General features: G+C 45.8%; 1 protein-coding gene across 3 annotated transcripts in view; it reads left to right on the top strand.

Moving 5' to 3' along the window:
- LOC142767427 (uncharacterized) overlaps positions 1-18362 on the top strand; it is a 33724-nt gene extending 15362 nt beyond the window's left edge. For 2 of the 3 annotated variants that reach the window (XR_012884869.1, XM_075869068.1), the window contains 2 exons: positions 1473-1531; positions 16546-18362. Coding sequence is in view for 2 of the 3 variants with exons in the window: in XM_075869068.1 (XP_075725183.1) it covers positions 1473-1531; positions 16546-17764 (1278 nt within the window). In the remaining variant the exon portion in view is untranslated. Of the gene's footprint in view, positions 1-1472; positions 1874-16545 lie in introns of those variants that run through there. The other variant, XM_075869069.1, reaches the window with a different exon arrangement.
- The last annotated feature ends 1643 nt before the right edge of the window (positions 18363-20005 follow it).

Genomic DNA, 20005 nt, shown 5'->3' on the forward strand with positions numbered 1-20005 from the left:
GAAGCGAGACATTGCCAGGGAAGGGTTTTTCGACAACTCACGAGGAAGGGGTTTGCTAGCGGAGGCACGCTCTGCATGGCACGCTACGTACTCGATACTAGAGGGCTCACTATACCGTGCTGCAGACGCAATGCATCATTTACAAAGCAGCAGAGGAGACGATCAAGCACATAGTTATCCAGTGTCCGGGTATTCTCCCGCCCTCCGAGACAACATCACTGCGGACTGCACTCGGTTTTGTCGAAAGCGAGGACCAGCGTGGAAACACGTACCAGAAGACAAGTGGAAACTACCAAGCAACGGTTGGAACACTGGTGCCGGTACGGAGCGTCGCGATGATGTCAGCAAGTCCAGGGGTGTTTCCGTAGTGGTGCGCACCGTGGTTCTTTTTTCTTTCTTTTTTTCTTGTTCGGGTTATGTCGCGCATGGAGTGCAGGTGATCCGATCCAAAGGGTATAGCCTTATCGCCATCGCGACCATTGCCATCCCTGTATCGGTTTATGTTTTGACTGATCGTTCATTGCGTTATTAAAATTATTGACGAGTGCCTGGGCATAATGATTCATCGTAGCTGTTGCAGGACTGTCAATTCTTTTTGAAAACAGTATTATCTCAGTACGGTCGAAAATGCACAGGAGTTTCCTTTAAGGCCTGACCACACGCTACCGTTGCAGCGCGTGTTTTTCTTGACGCGGCGTCGCCGCTCTCTCTATGCAGAGAAAGGGCGCGCAGCTGCGCTTGACAAGGCGTCGCCCCTCTCTATGGAAAGAGAGAGTGCGTGGCTACGCGATGCTGCGTACCCTTTCTCTGCATAGAGAGAGGGGCGACGCCGCGTCAAGAAAGACGCGCACTGCTGCAGCGGTTGCGTGTGGTCAGGCCTGTGTCGTGCTCCCTACTGGGCTGCAGAAATTAGGCGCCTTCTTCCTCTTCTTACCACTGATGATGATTAGTGGAGTTTATTGGCGCAAGGGCCAGATATGGCCAAAGAGCGCCAGAGCGATGATAATGAATTGTGCGATGTGCAGTGTGGATAAAACAGATGTGACGTGGCTGTAAATGGGCCTAAAAAACAGTCGCTGTAGGTGCGTAAAAATATACATATAGAAAAATTATGTCAATGACAAATGATGTGTGAAATGGAGGCAAAAAATGGTTCAAAAGTGATACGTATGTGAAATAAAAACTTGGCATGGAGCACCAGTGCCTCGACGGAGCCCTTAAAACAAGAGCATGGAGGCCTGGGCTCATTGAAAGCTGCTATCACAGCGGCATCCTCTGAACAGAGGATGCGCTATGAACTTTCTGGTCTAAAAACATTCAATGTTGGACTAAAACATTCAATACTGCATACTTTAAAAAGCTTAGAACTGATTTTGCATCAAAAAGCGGCTCTTCGCCGAGAAACATAATCGGATGTAAAGGAAGATGATAGCGGTATGCTAAAGGAAAATATTTTTTTCTTTCTCTTTTAGCTTCCGGACACTCCAAGAGGACGTGGAGGACGGTTAGCCTCTCGCCACATCTACCACAAGTAGGAGGTTCATCGCCAGTCAGCAGAAAGCTATGGGTAGCATAAGTGTGTCCTATTCTGAGGCGACAGAATAGGACATCAGTTCGCCGTGTTCTCGTAGCGGAGGGCCAGTAACCTAACTGCGGCTTAATCAAGTGAAGCTTATTATTTATTTCTGTGTCCCACAAGCTTTGCCAGTGGCGTCGCAGTTTCTTACGTAGGAAGGGTTTTAGGTCTGTTGCAGGGACAGTAGAAGTAGGGTTAATAGCGCGCAATATAATTGACGTGGCCATTTGGTCAGCTAACACATTGCCCTCGATACTTCTATGGCCAGGTTCCCCAGCAAATAGTAACATGCTGGTTGGACATATACGCAGTACACAGGACGGAATACAACTCAATTATTGCCGGATTTCTTAATCTAAAAAGTGATCTTAATGCATTTACGATGCTTAATGAGTCTGTAAATATAATTGATTTTTGTATGTTTGATTTCTGTATATGCTTCACAGCCGACAATAGTGCATAACCCTCAGCCGTGAATATACTTGTTTCCGGGTGCAGTACACCGGATTCCGAGAAGGATGGTCCGACGGCTGCATAAGCCACCCCTGCATGCGACTTAGAAGCGTCGGTATAAAACTCTACGCATGAGTAGTTGGACTGTAGTTTTCGGAAATGCATTTTAATATGTGCTTCTGGTGCGTGTTTAGTGATCTCGACAAATGAGGTGTCACAGTGTATAAGCTGCCACTGCCACGGCGGTAAAAGTTTCGCTGTGGGCGTAGGACAAAGTTCTAGCAGCGGAACACTTATTTCCTCACTTAAGTTTCTCACACGCAAAGAGAACGGCTTTCTCACTGCGGGTCGGTTATGGAAGAGGGTGGCAGCGGTCATATCGTTTATAGTTGAATAAGAAGGATGCTTGATGTTTGCACGTACCTTTATGAAATATGTGAAACTGCTATAGGATCGCTGCAGGTGAAGGGACCACTGATTCGACTCTACATAGAGGTTCTGGATCGGACTTGTCCTGAAAGCACCGGTTGCAAGTCGGATACCCAGATAGTGAACGGGGTCTAGGATTTTAATGCACTTGGCGTTGCGGAATGATAAATTATAGAGGCATAATCAAGGCGCGACCCAACAAGGCTTTTGTACAACCTCAAGAGGCACTTTCGATCGCTACCCCATGTTGTACGTGATAGGAGTTTTAGGACGTTCATCGCTTTCAAACATTTCATTTTGACATATTTAATATGGGGAATAAACGTCAGCTTAGAATCTAAAGTGGTTCCCAGGAATTTATGCTCGCTGCAGAGAGTTGGTCTCCCTTAATCGCCACATTTAGTAGTGGAATTACCCCTCGTTTGTTGGAGAAAAGTACGCAAGTACTTTTCTTGGTGTTTATTTTAAAATCATTTTCATCCGCCCATTTAGAGAATTTATTCATTCCAAGCTGCACTTGTCGTTCGCAGATAGACACATTGCATGATTTGAAACTCATCTGCATATCATCAACATACACGGAATAAAACATCGCGCTTGGAATGACTGACTGCAGGGAGTTCATTTTTACAAGAAAGGGTGTGCAACTAAGCACGCCCCCTTGCGGAACACCAGTCTCTTGGGTAAAAGTTCTAGAGAGAGCATTTCCGACTTTTACGCGAAAGGTTCGGTTAGACAGATAACTTTTAATTGTGTTTAGCATGTTCCCATGGATGCCCATGGTGGCAAGATCGCGGAGAATCCCGAATCGCCATGTGGTGTCGTGCGCCTTCTCTAAGTCTAGGAATACCGAAAGTACAAACTGCCTATGAATAAATGCATCTCTGATGTATGTCTCTATGCGAACAAGGTGGTCTGTTGTCGACCTCCCCTCTCTGAAACCACACTGAAGGGGGTCTAGTATACTGTTACTTTCTAGAAAGTGGATTAAGCGCCGGTTTATCATTTTCTCATATAGTTTGCATAGGCAGCTTGTTAGCGCTATTGGCCTGTAGCTGGCGGCCAAGGACGGATCTTTGCCTTGTTTAATACCGGGATGACTATAGCTTCTTTCCATGACAATGGAATATACGCAGCTGCCCACATGATATTGAAGAGAGTTAGGAGTGTTTTTAGTGCTTCGGGGTGAAGGTACTTGACCATTTCGTACGTTATACGATCGACACCTGGCGCCGAGTTGTTGCAGCACGCAAGAGATGCCTTAAGTTCAGCTAATGTAAATGGGCAGTTGTCTCACTGGATGGACGTTTACATTTAAGGAGCTGCCGCTCTTCGCGTTCTTTGAATTTCAAAAACGTTTCTGTATAGTTTGATGCACTTGAGACGTATTCAAAGTGTTCGCCTAGGCAGTCCGCCTGCTCCTCTAGGCTCTCACCTCGGCTATTTACCAAGGGTAGGGGGTGCGACTCCCGACCCATTAACTTGTTTACCCTATTCCAAACATTTGTTTCGTCGGTGTAAGAATTGATACCAGAGATGTACCTATTCCAACTTTCCTTCTTTGCAATACGATGCGTTCTTCTGGCTTCACCTGTTTGAAATTGACGAGGTTTTCAGCCGTTGGGTAATTTCGGAGTAATCTCCAAGCTTTATTTTGACTATTTCGCGCTTTCCTACAATCGTCGTTCCACCATGGGATGCGACGCCTATTAGTCATTCCGTTAGTTTGCTTAATACATTTTACTGCAGCGTCAATAATAAAATCTGTTAGGTATGCCACAGCATCGTCTATATTAAAATCAGCAATGTCATCTCCATCTAAAAATGTGTTTTCTCGGAACAGTTCCCAGTTGGCTGACTTGGTGTTCCAACGAGGAAAGTCAGGCGAGCATGTATCTTCTTTAGTTAGCTTCAACATTATCGGGAAGTGGTCACTCTTAAAGGGGTTCTTGAGAACAGACCACTCCAGATAAGGAATTAGTGTACTCGAGACAATACTCAGGTTTATAGAAGAGTATGTGTTGTGTGTAGTGCTACAATATGTTGATTCTTTTTTGTTGAGGAAACATGCACCTGACGAAAACAGAAAGTGTTCTATTAGGCGTCCTCGTGCATCCAAACGGGAGCCGCCCCATAGAGGATTATGTGCATTTATATCACCAACGACTATATATGGCGGAGGAAGTTCATCAATTAAGCTTTGAAATTGTCTTCGAAAGTTGGTAGCACGAAGGAATGTAAATAGAAGTAATTGTTAGTAGCTTCCCGAACCGCACTGCTCGGACAGCAACTGCCTCAAGAGAAGTTCGGAGGTTTAATTGCTTACAGGCAACACCTTTATCAACTATTATAGCGACACGCGGGTTCGATTCCCGGCTGCGGCGGCTGCATTTCCGATGGAGGCGGAAATGTTGTAGGCCCGTGTGCTCAGATTTGGGCGCACGTTAAAGAACCCCAGGTGGTCGAAATTTCCGGAGCCCTCCACTACGGCGTCTCTCATAATCAAATCATATAGTGGTTTTGGGACGTTAAACCCCACAAATCAATCAATTATAGCGACACCGCCCGACGAAGCGGCAGCGTCGTCACGGTCTTTGCGGAAGATGGCATATTGCTTTAGAAAGTTTGTTTGTGTGGACTTGAGATGTGTTTCCTGAACACACAGCACCTTTGGAGTATGTTTATTAGGGATTATCTAATATCATCGAGGTTATGTAGAAGTCCTCTCACATTCCACTGTAAAATTTGTGTGTCCATTTTAGATGTGTTTTGTGCTGTGTGCTCAAGGATGGAAAATTAGCTCACGGACCCTTTCCAAAGGTCGTGACACGAGATTTTTCTTTTTTGGATCAGTCGACGGAGTGGCGCCGATCCTTAGGCGCTTGCTGCGCCCTCACGCTCAGAGTTGTGTCCATTGCTTCTTGCGAGGCACTGGACAAGCGCTCTTGCGAGCGCTGCATTTGTTTTGAGGGCCTCGTCTCTAAAGACGAGGCCTTCGCGGCCCCCAGCCCTGAGGTTGGTGGGTCTTTCTTAGATGGCGGAACAGCACTGGCTACAATCGCCGAGGGGACGGATGGCGTCACCGCCGGCTCACTACGCGTGTGCCAGACAGCCGCCGGAGGCCGTCGTGGCGCTGCCCCCTGACGCGCCACTTCGGCAAAGCTGGTTTCTGGTAGGTAGGACACCTGCCTTCGTGCCTCCCTAAATGAAATGTTTTGTTTTACTTTAATTGTGACAATTTCCTTTTCTTTTTTCCAGCATGGGCATGACCGTGAGTACGCGGCATGCTCCCCAGTACAGTTCGCACAATGAAGAGAGTTTTCACAGGCTTCAGATGTGTGTTTTTCAGCACTGCATTTGGCGCAAGTTAGGCGGCCTCGGCAGTTCTGTAAACTGTGGCCGAACCGCTGGCACTTGAAACATCGGAGAGGGTTTGGTATATATGGCCTCACTCGAAGCCTGATGTACCCAGCCTCAATGGAGTCGGGCAGTACACTTGAATTGAAAGTAAGTATCATGTGCTTAGTCTGGACTTCTTTTCCATCACGCCTCATCCTAATTCGCTTCACGTTGATGACATTCTGTTCGATGAAACCCTTCAGGAGTTCAGCCTCCGTCAGCCCTAACAGGTCATTATCTGAAACAACGCCACGGGTGGTGTTCATGGTTCGGTGTGAGGTTACTATTAATTTGGTATCTCCAAATTTCACTAGATTAGACAATTTTTCATATTGTTTCTGGTCGCGGAGCTCCAACAGGAGGTCACCACTTGCCATTCTCGATGCTTTATATTCTGGGCCAAAGATTTCTGTCAAAGACTTCGAAACAAGAAAAGGTGAAAGTGTTCGCACTGGTTTGCCGGGTGTGTCAGCGTGGATAACGTGGAATCGGGGAAAGGATACTCTCTGGTGACCAAAATACTGGAAGACTACATCGGTGCGCCCTCTTTTCTGAGGGCGATCAGGGAGTGGGGGGAAGGAACTAGCCATATGAAAAGGTTTATTTTCGGCAGCGGCGCCAGCCACCCACCATGGAGTCCTTCAAGGGGACGCTGCAGGGTCTGTAAGCACAAGCCCTGCAGACGCCTGCTGTACACCACCACTATAACCGAATATGGTGTATCCAAGCTAGGATAGCCACACAGGGTTAACCCTTGCCGCCAGGAAACACGGAAGTCAACGGAAGATAGTAGAGGACAGGAAATATTTAAAGTAAGAGAAAAGACGAAGATGTGAGGGAGAGACAGGAAAAGGCGACTGCCGATTCCCCCCAGGCGGGTCAATCCGGGGGTGCCGTCTACGTGAAGCCAGGGCCAAAGGGTTGTGTTGCCTCTGCCGAGGGGCCTTACAGGTCCAAGCACCCAGCGTCAGCTCAACCACCAGGATCCGCTTTTCCCCGGACACGGCTCAGCCACGCACGGCTAGGCGTGGGAGGGAGCCGAAACCCCCCCGTCAGCTCGGGTCCATGGTGTCGCTACACACCAAATGCCTGCTTACGCAGACGCCCCTGCGGGGCCTCTTCTAACCACTACCACCACCATTACAGTGTAGTCTTCCAGGGACGCTGAAATCGTGCACGACACTCCTTGGAGTTAAATTTGCATGGCGCTCGCACTCGATCACGCCTGCAAGCTACGCCAATGCTCGGAGGCACGACTGCGCTACCGCACTCCCCGGCCACCTTCGACAAAAAAAAGGGGGGGGGGAGGGTGTCTGTCTACCCACGTGCCCTTCTAAGTATGTGCCAACTTGTCCAACAAGCAACCCTGAACGTAGCACGAAACTTCCATTACAGGGTATTTATTATAAATGAAAGCCTGCATAAGTTTTGCTTACTGTGTCAACATTAAGGCAACATGTACTGCGGCATCTCGCAAAGTAGTTGGTTCAATAGTCACGTCGTTAAGAACGCTAAAAAATAGTTTCCCTGGTTAGTAATGGCTAAAGTTACGTACTTGCTTCTGGATAGACCGCGAATGTATAATTAAAACACCCCGGAAACAAGTACACACGGACGTTTATTAACTTATTACTAAAGAGTGCCACTCAGCCGACCTCCGCAGTGGCGAGTGGCCGAGTGACGGTCTCGGCAGCGACTGCCACGTCTACCGAGATTCGTGGTTTCGCGAGGAAACCGCAGGCATCCACGCATAGCCGACGGGAGCGTTCTGCCCGTCGGCGATGCCCCCACGAGCGGATGGTAGCCGGGCATCCGCGACTGCTTCTCGTGGTGCAGCAGCTCCACTTGTGCCCGATGCGGGGTCGTGCGTTTTCCTAAGGGCACACGGACCACGCCGCAGCGGCACACAGGCCGGCAAAGAGGAGGCCGATCATGCAGTACTACACGGGGCTCACGGTGCCGTCCTGAAGCGGTGCGGTGTGGGCGTCAGTGTTGAGAAGCGGCTGCCGGTCTCGAGTCGAACTCCAAGGCCGCTGCGAGCGCTATCCGGTTGGTGGGAGCCCGCGGTGTGGTCGCTCGCGGAGCGTAGTATTCTGGAGGAGTGGATCGGGAACCGACCATTCCGTTCCGGTCGATGAAACTGGCAGGCCACACGTGGCGTCCAGACGGCTCGCTCATCGGGAGACGGCCCGCGCGTACGGTCGCAATCGGGCTCGACGGTGTAGTAGGTCGGCTGTCACCGCCGGCTGGTGGCGGTGGCGCCACGCTCCTCTGAGGCACTCTGGTGGGCCCGACTTCGTCATCGGAGTCGGCGGCCATAGCTGGTGGGGTCTGCCTCTGTCGTCGTCGCGAGAATTGTCGGTCGTTGCCGCTCTCGGACAGAATGGCAAAAACCTGAACGACGAATGGCGGTCGCAAGCTTCTTCTTCTGCAAGCGCGTGACCACGAGGAGGCAATTAAACGCAAAAGAAGTTCATACAAAGGATGTAAACGTTTATACGACAGTGAATAAACGCTCAAAAGCATAATAACTTGAAGTTTAAATTTAGTGTATTGCGTATTATTGGCATTTCATTTATTTATTTTTAAAAACACCTACAATTCTTAAAATAACATTTAATAGTTTCTCAACGTCGCATTCTTGGTCGATCCCCTGAAGTGGGTACGTGCCACATATTGTAGGAAAACAAACAAACAATAATATAAAGCTCGCATAAAAAATATAGCTTAATGATGGTAACGGGTGATATTACAGTGAAAACAGAAGATGCGTGCAGCAATAACTAACAAAGATGAGTGGGTCGGTGAAGACACACTGATGGCATATGTCACACCTGTCCCGTTTATTAGGGAGGCGATCGCCGGGCTAATTCCAAGAGCCGAAGTATCGACCCCCCGAACCGCACCACGAAAGCGTGGACAATTTAGAAGTGGTCCTTATTGGTGCGCCAGCGGACGCCGGCTGTGGTCCAAAGAACAAGACAGAGCCGAGAGTTGATAAACAAACAAAATTATATTCTCATTAACGGCAGATCAAAAACAATACACACGTATGCACACTCCACAATAGTTACATACAATACGTCACCAAACAGACAATGTACTACACAGTACAATCAACCACACTTGAACAACGGACACGGACAACAATACGCACTACAATGCAGTCGCATGCATTGAACAACCAAGACACTTAAAGACTAAAGAGATATAAAACCTATTCAGTCCAAAGTCCTTGGAACAAAAGTCTGAATGATACTCTTCCGAGAATCACTCACTCAAAGTCCAGCGTTGTTGTCGTTCCGCGCCCTCGATGTTTCTCGTCCAGGAAACCTCGCCGGAGTTTCTCTTCCAGGAAAACTCCCGTCTTCAATAGGCCACTCTTCCAACTTCAAACTTCTTCGCCGGAAATCCGTCGGCTTCACACACGCAGCTGTTGCCCGCGTCTTCGCTCGATAGCGGTAAACCCACGCTCTTGCCTGTAGCTCGAGCCGTCCCTACGGACCAAAAACTTCGCCGACTACACGGCGGACTCTCTACGCACTCTGGCGCTCACTTCCGTCTCCTCCTGTTCTGTCACTACGGGCAGAACCTTCGCCGACTCCACGGCGGAATTCCTACGCGCTCTGGCGTTAACTTCCGTCACCCCCTGTTCTGTCGTCTCGGCCGCTCGATTAAATACCTTCCGCGCCACCTTCCAGAAATTTCTGGTCATTTCGTCGGCGCGATACGCGGCGAAAGCTGGGAAGAGGGCGAGACAGTTGGAATGCCCTCTCCGGCCGGTGAGTCAACTCGGTATGGCCCCGCCCCCTTCGTTCTGGAAAAATCGCGGGCTTGCTGGGCCGCCGATGTGGGGTGAGGAGGATCGTCTGCGAAGCCGTGCTTCTGCGGGGAGAGCGCGCGCCCGGGAGCCCTGGATGTTTGCTTTCTTTTTTTTTTCTTTTTTTTACCTCGCGGCGTTTCTGCCGCCCGTTGTCGCAAGGATTTGGCGGCGCGCTCTTTTTTAGCGCTCGTTCTGTGACAGCATATTTAAATAAATGCGGCCACTACCACATAAAACACAAATAGGCATATGTCCTCGGACATGAGCTGTCGAAAGGCAACTTGCAATTCGTTTAATCTTCATCATAAAAAGAAGTTACTGTGAACTATCAACCTTTCTTATTCTTAAAGACGCCTTATTTTTCAATATCAATACCATCATCATCATCATCATCACCAGCCTAACTACGTCCACTGCAGGACAAAGGCCTCTCCCATTTCCGCCAGTTAACCCGGTCCTGTGCTTGCTGCTGCCAATTTATACCCGCAAACTTCTTAATCTCATCTGCCCACCTAACCTTCTGTCTCCCCCTAACCCGCTTTCCTTCTCTGGGAATCCAGTTAGTTACCCTTAACGACCAGCGGTTATACTGTCTACGCGCTACATACCCGGCCCATGTCCATTTCTTCTTCTTGATTTCAGCTATGATATCCTTAACGCCCGTTTGTTCCCTAATCCACTCTGCTCTCTTCTTGTCTCTTAATGTTACACCTACCATTTTTCTTTCCATTGCTCGCTGCGTCGTCCTCAATTTAAGCTGAACCCTCTTCGTAAGTCTCCAGGTTTCTGCTCCGTAGCTAAGTACCGGCAAGATACAGCTGTTATATACCTTTCTCTTGAGGGATAGTGGCAATCTACCATTCATAATTTGAGAGTGCTTGCCAAATGTGCTCCAGCCCATTCTTATTCTTCTCGTTACTTCAATATCGTGGTTCGGCTCCGTGGTTATTACCTGTCCTAAGTAGACATAGTCTTTTACAACTTGAAGTGCACTATTACCTGTCTCGAAGCGCTGCTCTTTTCCGAGGTTGTACATTATTTTCGTTTTCTGCAGATTCATTTTAAGACCTACCTTTCTGCTCTCCTTGTCTAACTCCGTAATCATGAGTTGCAATTCGTCCCCTGAGTTACTCAGCAATGCAATGTCATTGGCGAAGCGCAGGTTACTAAGGTACTCTCCATTAACTCTTATCCCTAACTGTTCCCATTCTAGGCTTCTGAAAACCTCCTGTAAGCACGCGGTAAATAGCATTGGGGAGATTGTGTCCCCCTGCCTTACACCCTTCTTGATTGGTATTCTGTTGCTTTCTTTATGAAGCACCATGGTAGCAGTTGATCCCCTGTAGATTTTTTCCAGGATGTTTATATATACTTCATCGACGCCCTGATTCCGCAGTGTCTGCATGACGGCTGATATTTCTACTGAATCAAACGCCTTCTCGTAATCTATGAAGGCTATGTATAGCGGTTGGTTATATTCTGAGCATTTCTCTATTACTTGATTGATTGCATGATTGCGGTCGTTTGTTGAGTAGCCTGTTCGAAATCCTGCTTGTTCCTTTGGTTGATTGAATTGTAATGTTTTCTTTTCTCTGTTAGCAATTACTTTTGTAAATAGCTTGTATACTACAGAGAGCAAGCTAATCAGCCTGTAATTCTTCAAGTCCTTGTCATCTCCTTTCTTATGTATTAAGATGATGTTAGCGTTCTTCCAAGACTCTGGTACTCTTCCCGTCAGGAGACACCTCGTAAACAGGGTGGCTAGTTTTTCTAACACAATCTGTCCTCCATCTTTCAGCAGATCTGATGTTACCTGATCCTCACCAGCAGCTTTGCCTCTTTGCATGCTCTCCAAAGCTTTTCTGACTTCTTCTATCATTACTGGTGGGGTGTCATCTGGGTTACTGCTAGTTCTTATAGTATTAAAGTCGTGGTTGTCCCGGCTACTGTACAGATCTCTGTAAAACTCCTCCGCTATTTTAACAATCCTATCCATATTGGTAGTTATTTTGCCTTCTTTGTCCCTTAGTTCATACATCCGATTTTTGCCTATCCCAAGTTTCCTCTTCACTGCTTTGGCGCTTCCTCCGTTTTTCAGAGCGTGTTCAATTCTCTCCATGTTATACCTTCTTACGTCGGATACCTTACGCCTATTAATCAACTTCGAAAGCTCTGCCAGTTCTATTTTGTCTGTTGTACTTGAGACTTTCATTATTTGACGCTTCTTAATGAGATCCTTCGTTTTCTGGGAAAGCTTGCCAGCGTCCTGTCTAACTACCCTTCCTCCAACTTCCACTGCACACTCCGTAATGATACTCGTCAGATTATCATTCATTGTATCTATGCTAAGGTTGGTTTCCTCACTAAGAGCTGAGTACCTGTTCTGAAGCGAGAGTCTGAATTCCTGTACTTTCCCTCTCAGTGCTAGCTCATTGATTGGCTTCTTGCGTATCAGTTTCTGTCGTTACTTTCTCAAGTCTAGGCAAATTCGAGACCGTACCATTCTATGGTCACTGCATCGTACCTTGCCAACCACTTCCACATCCTGCACGATGCCTGGGCGTGCACTCATTATAAAGTCTATTTCGTTCTTATTTTCGCCATTAGGGCTCCTCCATGTCCACTTGCGGATTCCTCGTTTTCGGTAGAAGGTATTCAAAATCCGTAAATTATTGCGTTCTGCGAATTTCACTAGTAGCTCTCCTCTGGCGTTTCTAGTACCGATGTCACAATCTCCTATACTGCCTGGTCTCCAGCCTGCTTCTCCCTACCTTTGCATTAAAGTCTCCCATCAGTATTGTATACTGTGTTTTTACCTTACTCATTGCCGATTCCACGTGTTCATAGAAGCTTTCAACTGATGCGTCATCATGGGTGGATGTAGGCGCGTAAGCCTGTACCACCTTCATCTTGTATTTCTTATTCAGTTTAATTACGATACCTACCACGCTTTCATTAATGCTATAGTATTCCTCTATGTTGCCAGCTATGTTTCTGTGAATTAGGAACCCACTCCCAGTTCTCTTCTGTCAGCCAAGCCCCGATAGCAAAGGACGTGCCCATTCTGTAGCACCGTATAGGCCTCATCTGTCCTCCTAACCTCACGGAGCCCTATTATATCCCATTTAACGCCCTCTAGCTCCTCGAATAGTACAGCTAGACTTCCCTCACTAGATAAGGTACTAGCGTTAAACGTTGCCAAGTTCAGGTTCCAATGGTGGCCTGTCCGGATCCAGAGATTCTTAGCACCCTCTGCTGCGTTGCAGATCTGACCACCGCCGTGGCCAGTTGCTTCGCAGCTGCTGGGGACTGAGGGCCGTGAATTATTTGACGTAAGCATGTGGGAGGTAGTGGCCAGATACTGCACCAGGGTGGCCAATCCTTCTCTGGTGAGGGAGTGCGTTCCCGGCGGTGGTTACCGGTGAGGCCGCACCCCAGGCCTCGTAATGCAGTTCCATCCCCACGCGAATTTTTTTTAATCCGGTTGGGAACTGCGCGGCACCGGGATTTGAACCACGGACCTTTTGCATGCGAAGAGAATGCTCTAACCACTACGCCATCGCTGCCACTCCATCGCTGCAAAAACACCTAGCTAAGAGAAATCTGCACTGCTGCGAAGCTCCACTTTAAAGTTCATTTAAACGAACATATTACTCCCTCATCAATTCATCATGTGTAAGTTTAAAGGCTTGTTATAACGGCTTCTATGCTATAAATATAATAAACTATAAAACATAATATATTTTACAGGTTGCTTGTATTTTACCTAAAGTCAAATCTTCCTACTATTTCCACTTCTTTCATTTGGAACAAAAAGAATGGCATTTGCACAGGCTTTGTTTTAATTTTTTTAAAATATTGTGCAGATCAGTTGGGTCACTTGCACAACCATTCCTTAATTGTAAGAGCAGTTTACTTTTTTTCTACTGAAATACAATTGCATGGACAGCAGCTTACGAACTTGTTAGCTGTCCTAGGCTTACAGCACAGCCTACTGCAATCGCTGAAAAGATCTACACCTCCTCAAGCTCTTTGTGGATGTATATCAAGGCCTAGAAAATCGTGCATTTCCATATTGAAGAATGTACATGTGAGCCTGTACATGTAAGCACAGCTGCTGCAGCAATCGCATTTTCAATGCCGCTAAGGGGCTGAATGCACCGGTCAGCAGGCTGCCTTCGTCGGCACAAAAACACATTGGTGACACGCATGCTTCTTAGGGTCGCTGTCATGTTGGCCACACTCATACAATACGCAAGTTTTGTCAGCTCCACAAACCACCTGGCCGTACCAAACGTGGTTTGAAGGCATGCTCTTTCTGAACATGCACTGCAAGTGCACTCACAGAGGTGGTCAGCCCAAGATTGATGGAAGAGCTTCCCCATACAGTATATTTAAATGAAATGGACAGTCAGGTTCACCCTTATTTTGGACACATCCACAGCTGTTTACTTCAACACAATGTGTGCTCATTGCTTCCTAGCAACGAAATACTTCTGAACAAAAATTTTAGAAAAGAAATGCTACTATGACGAACGCTAACTGTACCAGTGGTATATATTTCATTTGCAGAAGTTCATACCACTCCCAACTTCACACAGAGGCAAGAAAAATGCAAAGAGATGGTGAGAATTTGATAGAACAGCGCCCGCGGCCATGCTTGAACTCTTGGACAGACAAAAGCTGCAATTAGCAAACAACTCTTTTGCTTTGCCAGCTCTCTTTCTGCACCGTTGCAGTGCTGTTTCCACAATTTCCCATAGCATTCATCTAGCGACCTCGCTTACACAAGTTCATGGAGAAGAACATGCTTCACAAAGCCAAACAAGTGCCTAGATATTGCAAAGCAGGGAAACACCATAAAAAATTCTGGACTTTCGCATGCGAAAGCCTCCCTATTAAGTTTGTTAACATGAGGTTCTTTGAGACTTCCAATGCACCAACCACTAAAATGTTTGTATTTCGAACAATCCTGTGAAAACAGTGTCCTGCCTTGAAGTTTACTTAGCTCTAGATCACCTTAACCGCACAAATCTTAAGAGCTGAATGAGGTGTAGTTTTTGGAATGCAGTAATGATTCAGGTTAGATAATTTTGTAAGCACAAAATATAACTGCAAATACCCAAAGGTTGGTCTAATATCCCCTTCAGGCAAGAATTTATGATGAACAGTCTAAGTATGCATAAATTCACTTACAGTAGTTTCAATTCCCTTACAATAGTTTCAAGGCACTGAAATATTACATTCTAAGAAAGGAAATGAAGTAATCTGTTTCATGTGAGTGTCAGTAATTAACAGTAAAAATTATGTTGAAATACTATATTATTCCCTATGAAAAGGTTTGTGAATAGGGGTTATCGAGTCAGCGTTTCGACAAGCAGACTTGTCTTCCTGAAGGCTACCATGTCTACATTTGGTACCCTCTCCTCCATCCAAACAAACGAGAGAGAGAGGGCCACATTGAATGTGTAAGAGGGGGAGGAATCGTTGCTTTCAGAAGTTAACAATGGTAGGTTTGAAATTTTGAGACTGACAGCTTTACTCTCATTTTTCTTTGCGTATGTACCATACCCAATAGATTCAAGGGCCCATTTAAAAACATTTATACCCACTGGCTGTAGTTTTTTAAACTTGTGAATAAGGTATGACTATATTTTCTGTCTCTTGCGGATCGGAAGCTTGACTAGTGCCCTGCTACATAAAAATGTTGTGCCACTGTTGTGTCTCTAAGGCGGGAAGGCTGGACGAGGCTTCCAGAATTGTTAACCCCAGTTGTCGAAATTTCTAGAGCCCTCCACTACGGCGTCTCTCATGGTCGTGTGGTGATTTTGGGACGTTACATGCTACATATCAATCGAAGTTGTTAGTGCGAACACATCTACTGCAAGAAGTCTCGCTAGCTTCTACGGCATTGCACTTGCTGTATGAAACAAAGTATAGGCGAATTGAACCTTTTCCATATTCAGTATGTCTTGACTTAATCTCAGTGTGCCGTGTATTACTGTAGCCAGTCACTTTGGTGATGGCACTACGATATTCAACAGAGCTCGTTCAACATGCTGCGTTCCAGAGCTGTCAAAGGTATTAATTTTTTCTCAAAACGAATGTAACCAAAAAGAAATTCTGCACATATGTGGAGCCTATGATTTTTTTCTTTTTATGTTTAAGTGAAACATGAGTGACTTGGGATTAGTGAAAATCCCCCCCCCCCCCCCAAAAAAAAAAAAGACAGGGAGGGGAAGATGGAAGCTGGCAATGAAAAAAAAACTGCAAAGAGGAGGGGGGGTCATTAGATATGTCTTTCTCAAAGCGAGAACAGAACTGATTTCTTCAGTGCTACGTTGCTCCCATCCAAGATGCAAGACTTGCAAACACCTTTTATGTTGACGTGATAGTTAAAAGCACTGTGAATGATTATGTCCACCATATAAAATCTATTTTTACCTGCACTAGCACAAGCGTTATCTACATGATAGAACGTTCATATTGTCATAAACAGTACATTTGCGAAACAGGGACAACCTCTTAATGTTAGATGAAGCGGTCGTCACTAGAGCACGGCAAAGAAATTATCGATACCAACTGACAAGCAAATCGAATAAAAATGAAGTGGCATAGTTTGGCTGGAAGCACCTGATTGGATTGGACGCCATTGGAAGCCGGGCTCGTCTTTTCGGACTCTTTCTGACGGTGGTTTGGCTGATCTTTGGGTGAATTTGACCTGTTGAAATAGCTGACGTTGCATATTACTTCTTTAAGCAATTGAATTAGTGCTAGTGTCTAATTCATCTCCTGGCCAAGGGCACAGCCCTTGGTCAGCCTCCTTGCCTAATGACGAATTGCCATTGTAATATTTTTTCCGCAGTGGTGTTGGCAGCATCCCTGTTGTGCTGGTGCCCTCGAGTGGTGGATTTATCAGGCTCAACAACCCGAAGGCGATCCAGGTGGAGTTGCAGGCCATGACGCCGAACTTTCAGCTGATAAGTGATGTTCGTCAGTTCGGAAGAGGTGGTTTGGTATGCAGATCGTCAGATCCTTCGTGCGTTTCTGACATACTAAAATGCAAGACATTTGCTTCGGTCCCGGTGAGTGCATTTATCCCGCCTCATTTAGCGTGCACTAAAGGAATTGTACGAGGAGTCGACTCTACATTAACGCCCGCTGATACTCTGGAAAAGCTGTCTGATGCTGGGGTCATAGCTGTGTACCGATGCAACCGATTAGTTAACGGTGAGAAAGTCCCCACTGAGTCGGTTATTGCTACCTTTGCCGGCACTTCCTGTCCATCTGAGTTCAAAATATGGCCGCTCATTTTCAGAGTCGAACGTCTCGCTTCTCGTCCTCTCCAATGTCAAAACTGTTGGCGTTTTGGTCACAGTGCAGGGGGCTGTAAATCAAATTCACGTTGCCGCATCTGTGGCGATACCCATCCATCGAAGGAGTGCAACGCCGAAACCGAAAAGTTCTGCCTCTGTGCAGGAAATCACGCGGCCGATTATCTGAACTGCACCGCAAGGTCTAATGAAACGCAACTTCTAGAAATCATGGACAGACGTCGTTGCTCGCGGCGAGAAGCAATAACAGTTGTGAAGGATAGGGCCTTTGGATATGCCGGAGTCGCGTCGAGGCACGAACAACTAAGTGAGACGAAGATTCTTAATCTTATTGAGGCTGCAGTAGAAAAGGCGATGTCGAAAGCGCTGGAACACATAGTTACGAGCGTAAGTGAGTGCATCTCTCAAGTGTTTTGCTCACAGATGACACAGCTGGCTTCTGCAGTAGCAGTACCGATGGCCAAGTCGGCACCTTGTGCAGTGGAAGAGATACCGAATTTAGCCCCACAGCGGCAATCCCGAGAGGAGAAAACCCCAATTTTGTCCGTACCTTCTACGTCGACCCACGCGGAGGATCAGAATGAAATGGACGTATGCCAAGATTTCAGGCGTCAGAAGCGCACTGGATCTCCTTTAAAATCTCCTTGCCCAAACACAAAACCCAAAAAGGACAGCGAAAATGCCAGTGCACTTATTAGGGAGAGTATTTTTAAAGCTGCCGTTGCTGAAGTGTTTCGCTCGTCAACATAGATACCTTGAAAGTACTACAGTGGAATTGTAGGTCTTTGATTTCTGCTTCTACTGACTTACTTTGCTTAATTAATCAGTTATATCCGGATATAATCTTATTACAAGAAACCTGGCTTAATCCTGTTAAGAATTATCATTTAAACAATTTTAGAGCATTTTGGTTAGACCGTCCATCACTAGGAGGTGGTCTAATTATACTAGTCCCGAATAAATTTTGCCGCACAGCGAGCATAGCTTTTCAGCTTATGTCTACAGACTGTGAAATTTTGGCAATAGACCTCTGTCTGCCAGGGCACCACTCTTTTTCACTTATAAACGCATATTTTCCAACGGGTTTGCATAATACTCAACAATTAGATACTGCCTTAGCTAATTGCAAGAATGATTTCCTTCTGACTGGTGATTTCAACTCACATCATGTTTCATGGGGATTTCGAACAGACCCTTCTGGTACTCTTCTGTGGGATTGGATGATTAATAAAAACCTTACCTGCCTAAACGATAGACAGCCTACATTTATTCGCGGACGGACACGATCAGTATTAGATCTCACGTTTTGCAGCCCAAGTGTTTCAATAAAGTCTTGGAAAACAATTGATTTCTCTTCAAACAGTGACCATCTTCCTGTATACTTTGAAATCTCATGTGCTGTGAAATCTATTGAAAGGACAGAGAAAACATTGATCAATTACAAAAAATTTGAAGACTGCTTGCGTTCCAACATTAGGGCAGTGTCCAGTGGTCAAAATGAAGACCTCGGCAGAAATCTCTGTTCTGCTTTAAAAATCTCCAAGAACACTTTAGAATTTGTAATTGCTTCGTTGTCATCCAAAAGTGCCCTACCTAGTAGATGGTGGAATAATGAGTGCACACGAGATTATAGAAGAAGAAAAGCTACATGGAAAAGACTTATATGTAATCAGAGTCCAAAAAATTGGAAGGATTATCAGTTCATTGCGGCAACATTTAAACGCACTGTATCGCAAGCGAAAGAGCAATATGACCAAGAACATTTCGAATACCTGTATAAATCAAATAACAAACGTGCTTTATTCAATTTCCTTCGTGGTAGGAAGAAGACCCTTATACCAGGAAACGTTGACTCAGTAGTTCACACCTCACAGGAACTACAGGAATCATTGAATCAGTTGGCTAAAGAATTAGAAAACAGGTTCTCAACGCATCTTCCTTATTCGGCTTACACAACAACCATCTATGACTACACAGAAATATCGACTTCCGAATTAAATCAGGCTATGGAAAGATTGCCAAATGCAGCACCAGGCCCCGATGGAATAACAAATACAATGCTAAAAATACTTCACAGGGAATATCCGAATGATCTATTAGGTCTCGTCAATTATTCCCTTAGAAGAACATGGATCCCTTCTGAATGGAAGATTGCGAAAATTATACCATTGCTTAAGAAACAGGGGGCAGGCTATAATTTAGACAACGTACGGCCGAAAGCCTTAACATCTGATGTAGCAAACTTATTGAAAGGGTACTTCATGGTCGTATAATTAGGTTTATTAACGAGAAACAACTGTTGAGTTCTTCCCAAATGGGCTTTAGATCTGGATATTCCATATGGAATGTACATGTAGATCTGGAAAGTCGTATTCATATTGCCCGTCACAAAAAGCACTTTGCGGCTTTAGTAACGTTAGACATATGTAAAGCATACGATAGTGTAGAGTATTCTATCTTGACTAATCAGTTATGGAGTCATGGACTTCCACCTTATATAGTAGCATGGGTGACGGAATTTTTAAGTAGAAGAGAATTCTATTGTTATCAAGGCGGTTTCTCTTCCTGTAAGCACAAGCAAACCCGAGGTGTACCTCAGGGGTCAGTACTTTCCCCGGTTTTATTCAACATATTGCTTAGTACCATCCCCGTTCATCCAGATGTGAAAACCTATGTTTATGCCGATGACATTGCTTTCTTTGCTATGGCACATGACTTCCACTGTCTCTACACTATCTTGCAAGCATATCTTAATGAAATAGAAAATTGGCTAGATGGATTGATGTTGAACCTGAATACCGGTAAATGTGCTATTCTCGTTTTTCCTATCAAAGATCCCGTGCACATATCAATTAATTACAAGCTTCAAGATATCCCACAAGTACAATCATTGAAATATCTTGGATTTATGTATAATGAACATCTAAATTGGCGCCCTCACATTAAATACATCACGACAAAAGCAGTACGCGCGATGGGCGTATTCCGGAG

This window comes from Rhipicephalus microplus, chromosome 7 (genome assembly GCF_043290135.1).
Source record: "Rhipicephalus microplus isolate Deutch F79 chromosome 7, USDA_Rmic, whole genome shotgun sequence".
Classification (NCBI taxonomy): domain Eukaryota; kingdom Metazoa; phylum Arthropoda; class Arachnida; order Ixodida; family Ixodidae; genus Rhipicephalus; species Rhipicephalus microplus.